The following is a 13,231-nucleotide window of genomic DNA, read 5'->3' as shown; positions in this document are numbered from 1 at the left end:
GGTGGTATACACTGCCACCTGGGGATGGAGTTGGGACACAGAGTGTGAATGACTAGGGAATGGGAAGGGATGGAGTGGCCTGCGGGTTTCTCCCTCTGGGTCTCTGAATTCCCAAGGCTGATGCTCTGGAGTTGGAGTGCCAAGCACCCCCATCCCGAGAAGCTCTACTGAGCCAGGCCTGAGTGGGTAAGGCTCTCTACCCCTCCCAAGCATACACCCAGTCTCCCCTATGGCTTCATGCTGGTTGGACCTTGCTCCATTTGCCTGGTGACCCAGATCCCTATGTGGAGAAGCACATGAAGTTCTGGAATATTATGGAAGGACATGGCAGCAGGCCCAGCTTCTGACACAAACACCATGGCCTGGTATCTGCTACTGGTTGGTGAGCCTTTGTTCCCAGACCCACCTGACAAGCTTGTTCCCATCTGTCTGTCTGGCACTGTCTGGCTTGGGGAACATTCCTTTTGCTGATGGCACTTGGGAGCACAATGGTTTGAGGGAGTCATTCTTGGGCAGCGCCTTCACCGCCTAGACAGCTGCCGTACCGGCAACAACCCACAACCCGCTTCACAGGAAGTCCTCAGAGTCCCCAACCTCACCAGACAGGACAGCGCTATGGACCCTGTGTCACTCAAGAGTGTGTTTCATAGCCTAGAACCTCTACAGAACCAAAGTCACCTGGGGATCGTTGCCTGGAGGGCACACCTGGTGAACACACATTAGGGGCGGGGCAGGGCAGAGGCATTGAAAAAGAAAACCATCAACCTTCATGAGCTGGGAAAACACTTAGGGAGCTGGAGTGACCGGTACTCAGAAACTCAACTGGGGCCACAAGCCCCCCATGCCTTGATGTCTCCTAGCCCTGAGCTACAATAGCCGACACCCAGCTAGTCACTGACAGTACAAGCAAACCCCACACCGACCAGCCATATTGTTTTTACAGGCCTCAGGCTTCGATCTCACAGAAAGGGGTCTGGCAGGATCCATTACACAGGAACAGTGAAGACCCAGGACCAACTTGGGAGACTCAGCAGGAATTGTGTCACCAACCACCTGGTCCCACCAAGGCTACCTTAAAGGATGAGGTGGGGAGGCAGCAGTCAGTCCACACCTATAGCCAGAACTGGCTGAATCAGGGTTATGGGTGGGGCACGTCACTGGCAGCCCCAGGACTGGGAGAGGGGCAGAGCTTGGTGGGGGCAGGATCCACATGGGCCAAGCTGCAGAGGAGTAAACTGAGACCCCAGGAGGTACGAGTAGATACATCATACACTTGGGTAGCATGTAATGGCCAAGACAATGGCAGAGGTGTTCTAAGTAGGTACCATCTCACCAGGCCAGGCACCAGAGGCCTTCCTGGATCCAGGGTCTGAAGGGCTAACCAGAGATACACCCACACAGAATGTCAGACAGTGTGGATCACACCAATGAGGAGGATCCCACACCCTGGAAAAAACGAAGGCCAGCTATGTCCACACTAGGTAACTAAAGTCCTCTAAGCCCACATGCTTGGGGATGAGGTCATTGAATTCCTAAGATTTAAAAAGAAGCCAGGGCTGGAGAGAGGTCAGTTGGTAGAGTGTGTGCCCATCGTTCACAAAGCTCCAAGTTTGAGCCAGATAAACTAGGCATGGTGGTACAGGCCTATGATCCCAGCATTTAGGAGATGGAGGCTGGGAGATCAGAAGTTCAAGGCCATCCTCCGTTACATATAAAGTCAAGGCAGGTATGGGCTACATGAGGTTCTGCCTCAAAATAAAGACCCTGGGATGGCTCTGCAGGTAAAACCACATACACCCTCCACTCAGCCTGATGACAGAGTTTCACCTCTAAGACCCACATGATGCAAGGTGAGATCTGACTCCCACAAGTTGTCCTGGGATGCCCACATATGCAGTGACACACATGCATGTACGCAAGATACAATGAACAAATGCCCAAACCTTAAACCCAGATTGTAAATAAGAAGCCACTCATGTTTCAGTGACTTTCCTGGTAATTTCATTTGTACCTTTTGGTGGAAATGCTAACTTCACCGGGGCACCCTGAGTTTCCTCCGGCAGCAAGCCCCAGTCCCAGAGCTGGCCTCTATCACCCACAGACAACACCGGAGAAGCTAGGCATGGCGATACTTACCCCAACTCCTCTACTACAAAACTAGCCTAGGAAATGACCACTTGGCCACGGCGCCTACAGAGGTTTCTTATTGGCCCCTCACTCCCCAGTGAGAGACAATGATGGTGTAGGAGGGTGCTAAGGCCAGGTACAACGGGCCACGGTAGCAGGATACGTGCAGGTCTCATCTAGTCGCCCCAGTGACACAGCAGGCCTAGGCCACCACTGCCCCAGAAAGGACTGGAGCAAAGTGTCCTATGGGCACCCTAAGCCTCGCTGATTCCAGAGTGTGGTGGGAGTGAGAGGGGGTGCAGCAAGCGCCAACAGTCAAGAGTGGAGGCCTCAGCCAGTCTTCCGCACAGCCAGGGCAAGGGCAGGAGACGACTGGGTTTCCCTCAGCAGCCCAGGAAGAGCCTGTCCATTTTAATGAAGCACTAATGCAGGCTGACTCACCGACTGTCGGCCAGAGGCTGGACTGGCAACCGATGCCAAAGACAAAGGGACATGATAGGGACACTGCTGTGTGGTCCCCATATCCCTCATGTCCCTGTGGGCCTTCAGAGAGCAGTAGCTGGGCATTTGGGCAGGGTTCTTGTCCCTGTGTCAGATTCGGCTGCTCCTAGGAGGACAGCTACCAGGCATCCTCGGACTAGAATCCTTGGCCTGGAAAAAGAGCAGGATGACTCCTGATGAACAATCCCTATACTGCTCCAACCCGAGGCCCTCCACAGGGTTCCTGGTTCTCACCAGGTTCTTCAGATGCATGACAGGGGCTCGCCACATTGCTAATGGGGGCCATGACTTTTAAAAACATGATATAGGCCTTCAACTTGAAGGCCTACCTCTCCTGCTCGAAGCATAGAACAGAGAGGTTGGGCATAAACCCCAAAGGCACAGCAATCTTGAGGGTCAGTTATCCTCAAGGCAGAAGCACATGACCACTAGCCAGGAGGTGCCCAGGCCAGCTTTGAGGTAAGTACAGTTCTGCACTTTCACATAACCACATTATGTGAACAAACACTTCAAGGGTCTCACTCTTGGGCCAAAGCTACTCCCTCTCCAGCTATTCCTGTTCACACCCACCCGATGTCCCTCCAGCCTGACTATTATCTAATGGTCAGCCTTAGGAAAGCAGGGCCTGAGTGTCCCCGGGAGAAACCTAATGAGCCATAATGTCTTTCTCTGTATTTTCTGAGCTGGGGCTGGAAGCGGGGGTAGGGGGGCAGGGCACAGCTTCAGACAAGAGCAATCTCCTCCCTGGCCATCTGGGGTCAACACTCATCACCATGGACACCAAGAGGGAGGTGGCCCTGCTCCTCTGGGGACAACTGGAACAGCTAGAGACAGGTAACATCCAAGGTCTTAAGGGGCCACAGTTCTGGGGACCTAAACATCAGCTTTCACAACCAAGTGGTTTGTCTGATGTTTCTACTGTTCTGCTCAAAACCAAAGGACAGAGACAATCAGGATAGAAAGAGGGTTGAGGAGTCCCTGGAGAGCCTCGGCAGGCTCCCTCACGGGCAGAGTGGTCCGATTTGTAAAAACTCACCAGAGACTCCCATTTTGCACTGACCTTCAGGGCACCTTCTAGAAAGTCCCTGGGCTGAATGAGAGTGGTTCAGATCTCCCTGGAGATGTCCCTCTAAACACACCAGACACCTGCAGTAGCCTCTGGGAGGGGCCTCTGACCAGAACAAGGAGCCCCATGCATGGCCTGCCTGGCCAACCAGGCGGTCAGAATGACTAATTTCATGGCTGATTTTCTCCTCTCCCTAGGTGGCCCACCCCTTGTCCTAGGGCTTGACACTGAGCATCTGATTTATCCCAAGTGGCCACCTCCAGTTAGCACATCACAGCCTTCTGCCCTAGTAAGACGAGCTGCTCATCTCCCTCCAGGAGCGGGGCACACTCTCTGGGAAAGGCTCGTTCAGGCGTGCATTCGGAGAAGGGCACACTCAGCCACGTGGGCAAGCATGCTACCAGCGGGGCTGAGGTTCTGCGTCTCTGTCAAGAGCACAACAACGGCCTCAAACAACACAAACTTTACTCCTACTCTGTCTGGGCTCGAAGTCCCCAATCCAGGCCTCAGCAGGGATTGCTTACCTCCAAGGCTCTGGGGAGGCTGTGCCTGGCCTTCTACACCTCCTGGTATTAGTGACAGTCCCTGTGTCCTATGGCTGTGTCCATGCTGCTCCAGTCTCTCTCTCACGGTCGCCACACAGCCTATCTTCTCCCCCCAGAGACTCCCATCACTGCATCTGAGGCACGCAGTCCAAACCTATCCTACAGCTCAGCTACTTACATCTGAATATATCCTAAACAGGGATGACCTCACATCCTGCTGGTCACAGATTCTGAGGGGGACAATATTCAGCCCAACACAGCGATGGGCACATGGCCTCTCTTGCCACCCAGCTGGAGGCCACAGGGCTACAGGGGAGAAAACCAAAGCACAAAAGGCGATCTGTCCACAGGAACAATGCAACTTTGGTACCTCTTCCACCACCCCAACTTCAGAGGACCCTCCCTCCCCCGAGTCTGCTTACACCACTCCCATTATTTTTCAGGAAATCCACTGAACCCATTGCTTTTGTTGCTATGGACTACATATGCCACCATATGGACCAACGTGACAAGGCCCAGGGAGCCCAGGTGCTGCTCAGAACCAGGGCCTATGCCCACCAGCCAGAGCTCCTACCGAGTACCTGCTGCGCCTGCCCTGTTTACAACAGCCTTGGCCAACACCTTCTCACCCTGCGCCATATCCACCCACTGCACTTGCCCATTCAGCACCCTGCCCCCAACTACTCTGTACACACAAGCCTCAGAGTCAACTGGGATGCCAACCTTCCGGCAGCTACAGGGACCTAGGACTCAAGAGGTCCCAGCTCCTCCGACTGTAAAGGCCACTGTCCCCTAACTCAGTGTCAGGGGTACCTCTTTTAATCTCCACACTCAGAACTGACCCCACCCTCACCCCATACCAAGGGCTTCACCAGGTAGAGAGACAGGTAAAGAAAAGGGCCAGGACAAAGTGGGATGGGCAGAGCAATCTGCCCTTATACCCTTGAAGCCCCTTCCCCAGGTCACTGTCCTAGCTGCACCAACCTGGAGCTCAGCCTAAGGAGGGGACAATACCAGCATAGTCCAGAGGAAGAGAACAGAGCAACCAAGCCAATCTTTGTGCCTGCCAGGAACAGCCTGTGTGCTGCCAGGGTCAGGCCATGCCGGGATGCGGGAATCATTTCTTTCCACACAGCCAGGCAGGGGCTGTGGTTCCCGGGATTAGCCTGTTCCCGGGCCTTAAGCAGGCCCTCTCCCTGTTGCCTGCTGCAGGTCTGGCCAGCCAAGAGGCCGAGGCTCCATGCTGGTGCTGTGTTAATGAAACATTAACTCTTTACTAGTGCTCATACACAAGGAACCCATTTTTGTGCCATGGTTACTTCCCTCATGAAATAGCCCAGAAGTTCCAAGGGACACAAACAGCAAAGGGTGACGAAACCTGGCTGGACCAGGCAGGACTGAGGCCTTGCCCGTGTGTCTCTGATCCGAAGGTGACGGGTGTAGTAGATTCAGGGATAGGTGTGCCTGATGGACCATCAAGCATTGTGGACCCCCCTCCAACTTGGGGAGCCAGGGTTAACTGCTTTAATCCTAGGAGAACCCTTGACTCTTGGAGCATAGGGGAGGCTTCTAAGTCCAGGCCCAAACTCTGGCAAAAGCTTGGATAGCCTATGTGTAAGAACAGAGTTCTCTGGGACCCCCTGAAATCCTCCTGTAGTCAAGGTCAGTTTGTGTTGGGCCAGGAGGCGCTGGCTCCTGACTGTCCAAGGCTCCTCTACCCAAGGCGCACGCATCCCGGAAGAAGGCTCACACATCACACATTATTGCACTGGAAGCAGCAATTAAGCAGAGACTAGAGTTCCCCAATCCAGCATCTAATCAGCATCCTCCCCAGCTGTCCCTGATTATCTGATCCTGCCCCAATCTCCCAGCCAGCCTGTGGCTTCACCTCTTCCCCTTGCCAGCCAGCCACAGTGCCTAGAGCGATTTGAGAAGCCAGAAGATACCAGCCCTAGCAGACACAGGGCAGGCGTGGCTCAAGTCTGTCCCATAAGGCCCTTCCTGAGAAAAGGGTGAGTGACTCCAGAATCCAGCCTGTCATTCTGGGCAGGCACAGCATTCTGGGTATAGTACCCAGACCTTCTGCCAACTCCCTTGAGCTGAGGGCCAGTAGGTTTCTTTCCTCTGCATCCTGCCTTTGCCCCCCATATCTCTCTGATCAAGGAACCAGCCACACCACACCTTGGCTCTGCCAGGGCTGTGGCCTTTAATCCCAAGCTTAGATTTAACCTGGGCCCACATGCTACAAGGTAGGCCAAGACCAACGGCCCAGAAAAAGAGAAAATGTTAACAGCTCCCAAGGTAAGAAAGAACATTTTGAGTCAGGGCCTGAGAGCTGCTACCCCCTCCCTAGCAGGCTCAGCTCAGCACCAGGGCCAACATCTGCATAAACAAAGGTAACGGATTTGCACGCCTGACCTTGACTGTTCAAGCCCGAGGATTGGACTTGGCCACAGGCCACTGCTCTGGATTCATCCCTGTTTGACAGGCTGCCCCATCCCCCGCATTCTTCCACATCCTGACCCTGAATGGGGCGTCTGCCAGCAGCACTGGGAGCCAGGCCCACTGCACACGAGGAAGCAAAGGGAGCTCCCAGACCACCCTGTGTGCTCCTGCAGGCCACGGAGACACCCACAGCCTGCATCAGTGGCTTACTCTATCAGCATGGTGCTGGGGTGATATACGGGCCAAGCCTCCAAAACATGAGGACACCAGCACCCATTTCTTAGACCTTGTCCTGCCTTGCCTCGATTTCCCTCTGGGCCGGGTTCCAACACTGCCCTCTTCTTGAGGAAGGGTCCAAAGCCTCATCAGGGAGCACCCTAGATTCTTGAGTTCCCAGGATGGCCTAGCCACTCCTCTCTGATATCCCAATTATCTATCTCATCTCACACCCCACAACAAGCTCTGGGGATCCAGGGCCCTTTCTACCATATCACCTTCTGCCTCAGACCACCTACTCAGGAACAGAACCAGGGCACTTGCTGTCCTATCTGGTCCTTCTACTGGTGTCCTCTCACACAGACACAGTGGTCACCAAGTAGCTACCACCTTCTTGGTCCTTGCATCAGCAGCCTCTAGCCCAGACCCCACCCACCACAGGCATAAGGACAGCTGAATTCTGAATGGTCCTGTTGGGGAGACTTTTGCTAAATGAAGTAGCCAAGGTCACTGGTATTAGGAGTCCTTCTCTTCACAATTCCTCACCCACAGGGGGTTCAAGGATCAATCAGGGAAGGTACATGTGGAAAACAAGAGGTGGGTAGGGGTCTGCTATGGTCCCCAAGTAGCTAATGGCCAGGCTCTTCTGGCCACTTGAGGTGCTGAGACTATCAGAGAGGGGTACTGGGTTTGGTCAACACCAGGTGATTAGGAACAAGCAGGGTAAGACCTGGTAGAAGGAACCAACATCCACTGGTAACACAAGTAAGCCTGGAGCCACCTCCCCCTGAGTGTGTAAGTATGCAGGTGTGTGATGTATTGGTTAGGTGGGTGATGTCTCAATTAGGAGGGCAGGACTGTCATTCCACCCGGACACTGTATGGTAACCTTGCCCCTGCACTGCCATCCCTGAGCCACACAAGCAGATCTGGGAGGCACAGTTCCTACTAGAGCAGAGACTGTCCTAGGCTAAGCTTCCTATCCTTATGTGTCCCCTGAAGTCCTTCAACAGGACATGCTCAGCCTCGCTGGCATCTTGCCCATTCCGTGAAGGGATGGGATGGGAAAAGTGACATCACATGGGTGTGTCACCTCCATGATGAAAGTATGAATGAGTCTCCAATGAAAAGTTTAAGGGGACCCTGTTCTGGGAGACATCCATCTGAGGGTCCCTCCCAAAAGCCTGTTACCTACAGCTCTTGGAAATAATGCTACCTATCCTGAACCCAATGAATCCCAGAGCCACGGTGTGCCCTCACCCAGACAAAGCATGAATTAACACCTATTCCAGATTCCCACTTGGCAGGTGTTAACTAGGAGCTTCTGAAGTTGTCCCAAAACTCTTCTCCCAACAATGACCTGTGCTCACTGAACACTCATCTCGAGAACCTTAGGGAAGGCTGACTCCTGAAATGCAGGACCACCGACCCTAGGTAGACAAGAGTGTCTGTCAAGACCCAGAAAGCTAGTTTTTCTCTGATCCACATCCCATAATCCTAACTGGTCAGAGTGTTAGACATGGATGGAGCCAGCTGTGGCTCTGTCTAGCCAGAGACTCCAGAGTCCAGAGAAGCTGGTGTGGACAGTTAACAGTAGGAGACTCGGCAAGGTCTCCAGTTATAGATAGAGAGGCTAAGGAGGGAGCAACAAGAACCCTTAAAGGATTCTCAAGAGACCACAACATTCCTCAAGCAGTGTACCAGCCAAGGCCACAGAAGCCTTTGCTACTTAGTATTCCTGGCTCAGAATTCAGACCCAAGAGTCCCTAGAGGCCCAGTGACTCCCCCCCCAGCCCCCCAACAATCAACACGGTTCCCCTGAGAGCCATTTTGGATGCACTAAAGCAGCAGAGATGGACCTTTCACAAAGCACAAGATACAGGCAAAGCCAAGGGCAAGGGCAGGACCGTCTCCCTACCCCTAAGACCAGCACTCTGTACTTCTCCACTGGGGACATGCATACCAGTGGAGAACCAGGTACCTTGGGGCAGCTTGCCTTTGGCATCTCAAGCATCCATTTTTAAAAGATGGCACACAGACTTACTTCGGCTTGTCTAGCCAGGGGTTCAACAAATGTGTGAGCTTCCAAGCTGGGTTTGGCCCAACCAGTTCCTCTTTACCTACATGACCTTGACATGCCCTTCATCCTTTGTCAGTTAAGGGGGAAAGAGAGGCTAAAGGGGTTCCCCCTAAAGACTGTCACCTCTGAACACCCCAGACTTCTTCCTAGATCCTTAACTCCTATAGCTCACTTCCCTTGCTGACACAGGCCAGCTGGGTGCCCACTCCTAAGCTTCACACCCCTGGGAGGCCCCACCTTCCCTTGTTGGGGCAGGCAGCTGCACTGTAGGCAGTTCTGGGTCAGGAGCCTGGGGTGGGGTGGGGGAGCCGGGGCAGAACATAACCCAGCGGAGCAGGCTACAACACACGGGTCCCACCCACCTTCCTCTATAAATAAGCCTGTGTAGGAGAAACAGCGCTCTCCCCAAAAGTTCCAGCCCGATTGTATTTTTAAAGAGGGAACTAAATCAATAAAGACAAAGGCTGTCCTTGGAGGCTCCTTTGCCACAGGGATGGGAGACACCATCCATGTAGAACTGGGACTATGTTTATGTTGGTACTTCTGAGAGCCACGTGAGAGTTCCAGAAAGGTCCGAGACTGGGAGAAAGTACTTCCCTATGTTCCAACAGTCAGTGGAAGAAGCCCCGTGGTTGGCAGGCATCTGCTGGGAGCCAGCAGCTGCTTCACCTGAGCAAAGCTTTCCCCTCTAGGAAAGACAAAAGGTCCTGCTAACGATACCCTGTCTACCTGCAGGGGAAAACAGAGGCCCAGGAAAACACTCTCTAGCCACAGAGCACTACACAGTCCCTTGTAAAATCCTGGCCATGCCAATCACCCATACAAAGCCACCCCCACCCAACTCCCAGGAATGTAAAGAGCCTCAAAGAGCTCAGAAAGCCTCAGCCCACATGGGCTTCCCCGGTAAGCTGATCCCCCGCCTGGCCAGGCGTGCAGCTTATTTTAGGATCTCCCTGAGGCCCAGGTTCACATCCCTTACTCCAGAGCCTAGCATCTGCTGAGGGTCAGACCCATCCCTATGTAGCCAGGGTCCTAATGGACCCACCCTACCCGACAGATGCAGAGTACTGACAAGGCCAAATAACCTAGAAAACCAGCTCTTTGGGGGGCATCTCCCTACCCTGAGGATATGCAGAATCACTGGGTTTCAGAAGTAGGAGAATCAAACTCTTGAGGTACATACAGCAAGAAGACGGGGGTGTGGCAGGCCTCCTGGAAACAGTCAGTAGCTCCAGGACAGGAACATACTTGGGGAGAGGGGTCTCGTCCCTACCTTTCTCCCCATAGTGGTCTTACCTGCAGGGACAGTCTAGCATTCTTTTCCTCGGGTGAAAGCTCTGCTCACCACCCGCCTGCTCTTCCACGCCTGATAAAACCTGAGTCTCTCTTAGGCCTACTAGGACACCTTCCACTTGGGGGGTCACACAGTCAGCCCAGGCCAGGTGGCAATGTTAGCTCCACAGCCCCTGAGGGCTCAGTCTACCTACATGAGCCATCCTGTCCCCACCTTCCCTGAAGGCAGCAACACAAACAACCTTGTTAGAAGTCCTCAGGGACACAGCAGCCAGAGAACCAGGGTCAGCCTCAGTCTCTTGTACCGCTGCACCCTGGCTGTCAGGAGAGCAAGTCTAGGTCCACTCTAGGTTCATATCATTCTCCTAATCTGTGCACCTTGGAAACAACAAACTCAGGCGTTAACACAGGGCTAACCTTTGTCACTTCCCCAAGGTCCACAGTAGCACTGTCCGGTGGCCCACCACGATGCCCAGCCACACAACCTCTCCACCAAAACCAAGTGGTCCAGTCACCTCCAGTCAAGATCCTGCAGAGGGGACAAACTGACAGCTGGCACACAAGGTCACCCTCTGTACAGAAGGCCAGCCAACCCAGAGGATGCCCACCACAGGCAGTCACTCCAGTCAACTGCAAAGGACAAAGACAACAGGCAGTGAAGCCCAAGCCGTAGCCCTGGGACCACCATCCTCCTTTATAAGCAGAGAAAAATCTGACTCACCCAATGTTTGGATTGGAGTGAAAAGAAACACGGGCTTTATTACTTTTTTTGGTACAGATTTCTCTTTTGTATTTAATATTTATACAGTTAAACACACAAGGTAGAGAAACATATACACACATTGCTCATTTTGCCTCTGACTCTGACTCTGCTGAAGAGTGTTTATGGGCCCATGTCAACTCCTCCTTGGCCCTCCACCCACCCAGCCCAGGAAGGAAAAAGCAGCACCCAACAGCCTAGCCTACACTGGTAACCATCTCCGAGGAGTTGCTGGGGGGGGGCACAAAATTATTTCAGCTCCTCCTCTGAGTCTATCAGGGTAAGCCCCCAAAGGGCACCTACTTGGGGGTCAGAAGCCTCTTTTTGCACCCCAGAAATGTCTCCAGTGCTGACCCAACCCTGTTCTGGAAGCTTCTGTGCAAGTCTGGGGCCTTGGGACCAAGGGGGGGGGGGCGAGCGCAATCCCTTACTCTCGACTAAGGCAACTGTAGAGAAGGGGGTCGGGATCAAAGCTGCCTCCCTGCCCCCCTCCACCTCTAGCTGCGCATGACTTAAATCAGTCCCTGAACGGACTTCAGCCTGGAAGAGTGAGTTCTCAAACCAACGTCACTCCGCGGAGAACTAGGGACCAGCCCTGCTTGGCACACAGCGCCCACAGAGCAGGTGGAAACTTTCTCCCTTTCCGGCCCCCAGACTCCAGCGAGGGTCTTCACACGGGCTCAGGTGTTCCTTTGGAAAGCTAAGACGGAGGGGATTCCCATCCCCCTCCCCCACCCCCTGCCCGGGTCGGACGCCAGGAGTTAACTACCTTTCATTCCCTTCCGAGCAGGCGGCAACCTCGCCGCTTCTGCCCATACTCTCCCGTCCCGAGGTGCCTCTGAACCCAGATTCCACCGGCAAGTTCCAAGGCTAACCCTACTATGTCTGAGAAGAACGCTGCCCTAGCACCCTACCCAATCTGCGCCGGATCCCACAAGTCGGGGTTCACAGGGCGTACGCAGAGGGAGTCCCACACCCCAGTCCCCAGCGCCCTGCCAACCCAGTAAGGATATGGGTTACAAACCAGTCGGAGGCACCAGCTGCGCGGCCGCGTGGTTTGCCCGAGGCAGAAGAAGACTGTGGCAGCCAGAGCTGGGTATGGGACCGGCTGTTCCTCGTCGGCACCCAGGTCTGCACCACACTCGGTCCCTGGGCTCTCGGGAGCCAACACGCCCGACCCGGATCCTCCCTGCTCCTCGCGCCCCGGCGCCCCAGGGCTCGTTGGGGAAGCCCTCACCGGCGCTGCAGGGGCCGGCGGCGAAGCGCCCAGGGGCACCCGGACCTCGTCCGCTGCCAGCGTGCCCTCGGTCATGGTGGCGGAGGGCAGCACCTGCGGAGAGAGGGCAGACGGTGACCCCGGCCCAGGAATGACGCCCCCGCCCCGCCTCAGGCGGAGCGGAGCTGCGGGAACAGCGGCGGCCGCCGGGATGTCTTTGTCTCTCCTTATTAGAGACAAATGCGCCCCCCGCCCCCTCCCGCCGGCAAAGCTTGGCAGCCCCACCCCCAAGGCCGAGGCGAAGGGTTGCAGGAGCCCTAGGGGCTCGGAGCCCACAGAGCTCAAGTTCAAAGGGTCCCAGGCGCGCAGTAAGCGCGCGTACCCTCCGCAACTCACCTCGCTCCGGTGGCCAGCGGCGTCCCCGTGGGCATAGCCCGGGCGGCGCTGTCACTGGGGACCCAGTCCAGAGCCCGGAGCTGGGCCAGTACCGCCTCCTCGGCCCGCGCCCCCGGCCCACCCCGCACCAGCTCTCGCGGAAGCTCTAGCTTCGGCCCGCCCAGCAGAAGCAACGGTGTCCCGATGCGGAAAACCGCTAAATGCACGGCGGGGCGGGCACGGACCGCAGGCACGGGCCGGGGGCGCGGCCGAGCCGGCGAGGGAGCGAGCGAGCCCTGGAGCCCGTCCGCGCACAGCGCAGGAAACTTCGGAGTGAGCAGTGGCGGGGGGCGGGGCGGCGGGGGCGGCCCATGGGGCGGGGCCAACGCGGCCGGGGCGGGCTGGGGGCGACCCACAGGGACCGAGATAGGGACGGAGAGTGGGCGGGGGTCATCAGCCCGGCCCGCCCCCACCCAGGCGTAAGCTATCCCACGACATCTCTTGGTCCATGCTTCTCCGGTGTCGGTACGCCGCCAGCCCCAAGTCCAGGACTGGGCGAACCGGGTCCGCGCCCCCCTCCCCGACCTCTCCTCCCGCCCCTTACCGTC

The 13,231-nt window shown here is 55.6% G+C and overlaps 1 protein-coding gene across 1 annotated transcript in view; it reads right to left on the bottom strand.

Annotated features, from left to right (window-relative positions):
• The window catches only part of CACNA1H (calcium voltage-gated channel subunit alpha1 H), a 57,443-nt gene extending 44,706 nt beyond the window's left edge, over nt 1-12,737 (bottom strand). The window contains exons 1-2 of the mRNA XM_080942039.1: nt 12,645-12,737; nt 12,053-12,362 (exon numbers count right to left, since the gene is read on the bottom strand). Of these exons, the coding sequence (XP_080798165.1) occupies nt 12,053-12,344 (292 nt within the window). The 5' untranslated portion in view covers nt 12,345-12,362; nt 12,645-12,737. The remainder of the gene's footprint in view (nt 1-12,052; nt 12,363-12,644) is intronic.
• Between the last annotated feature and the right edge of the window lie 494 nt (nt 12,738-13,231).

Source organism: Micromys minutus (assembly GCF_963924665.1).
Source record: "Micromys minutus genome assembly, chromosome: 31".
NCBI lineage: Eukaryota > Metazoa > Chordata > Mammalia > Rodentia > Muridae > Micromys > Micromys minutus.
Note: the sequence above shows the minus strand (reverse complement) of the source record. Positions and strands in the feature narration are given on the sequence as shown.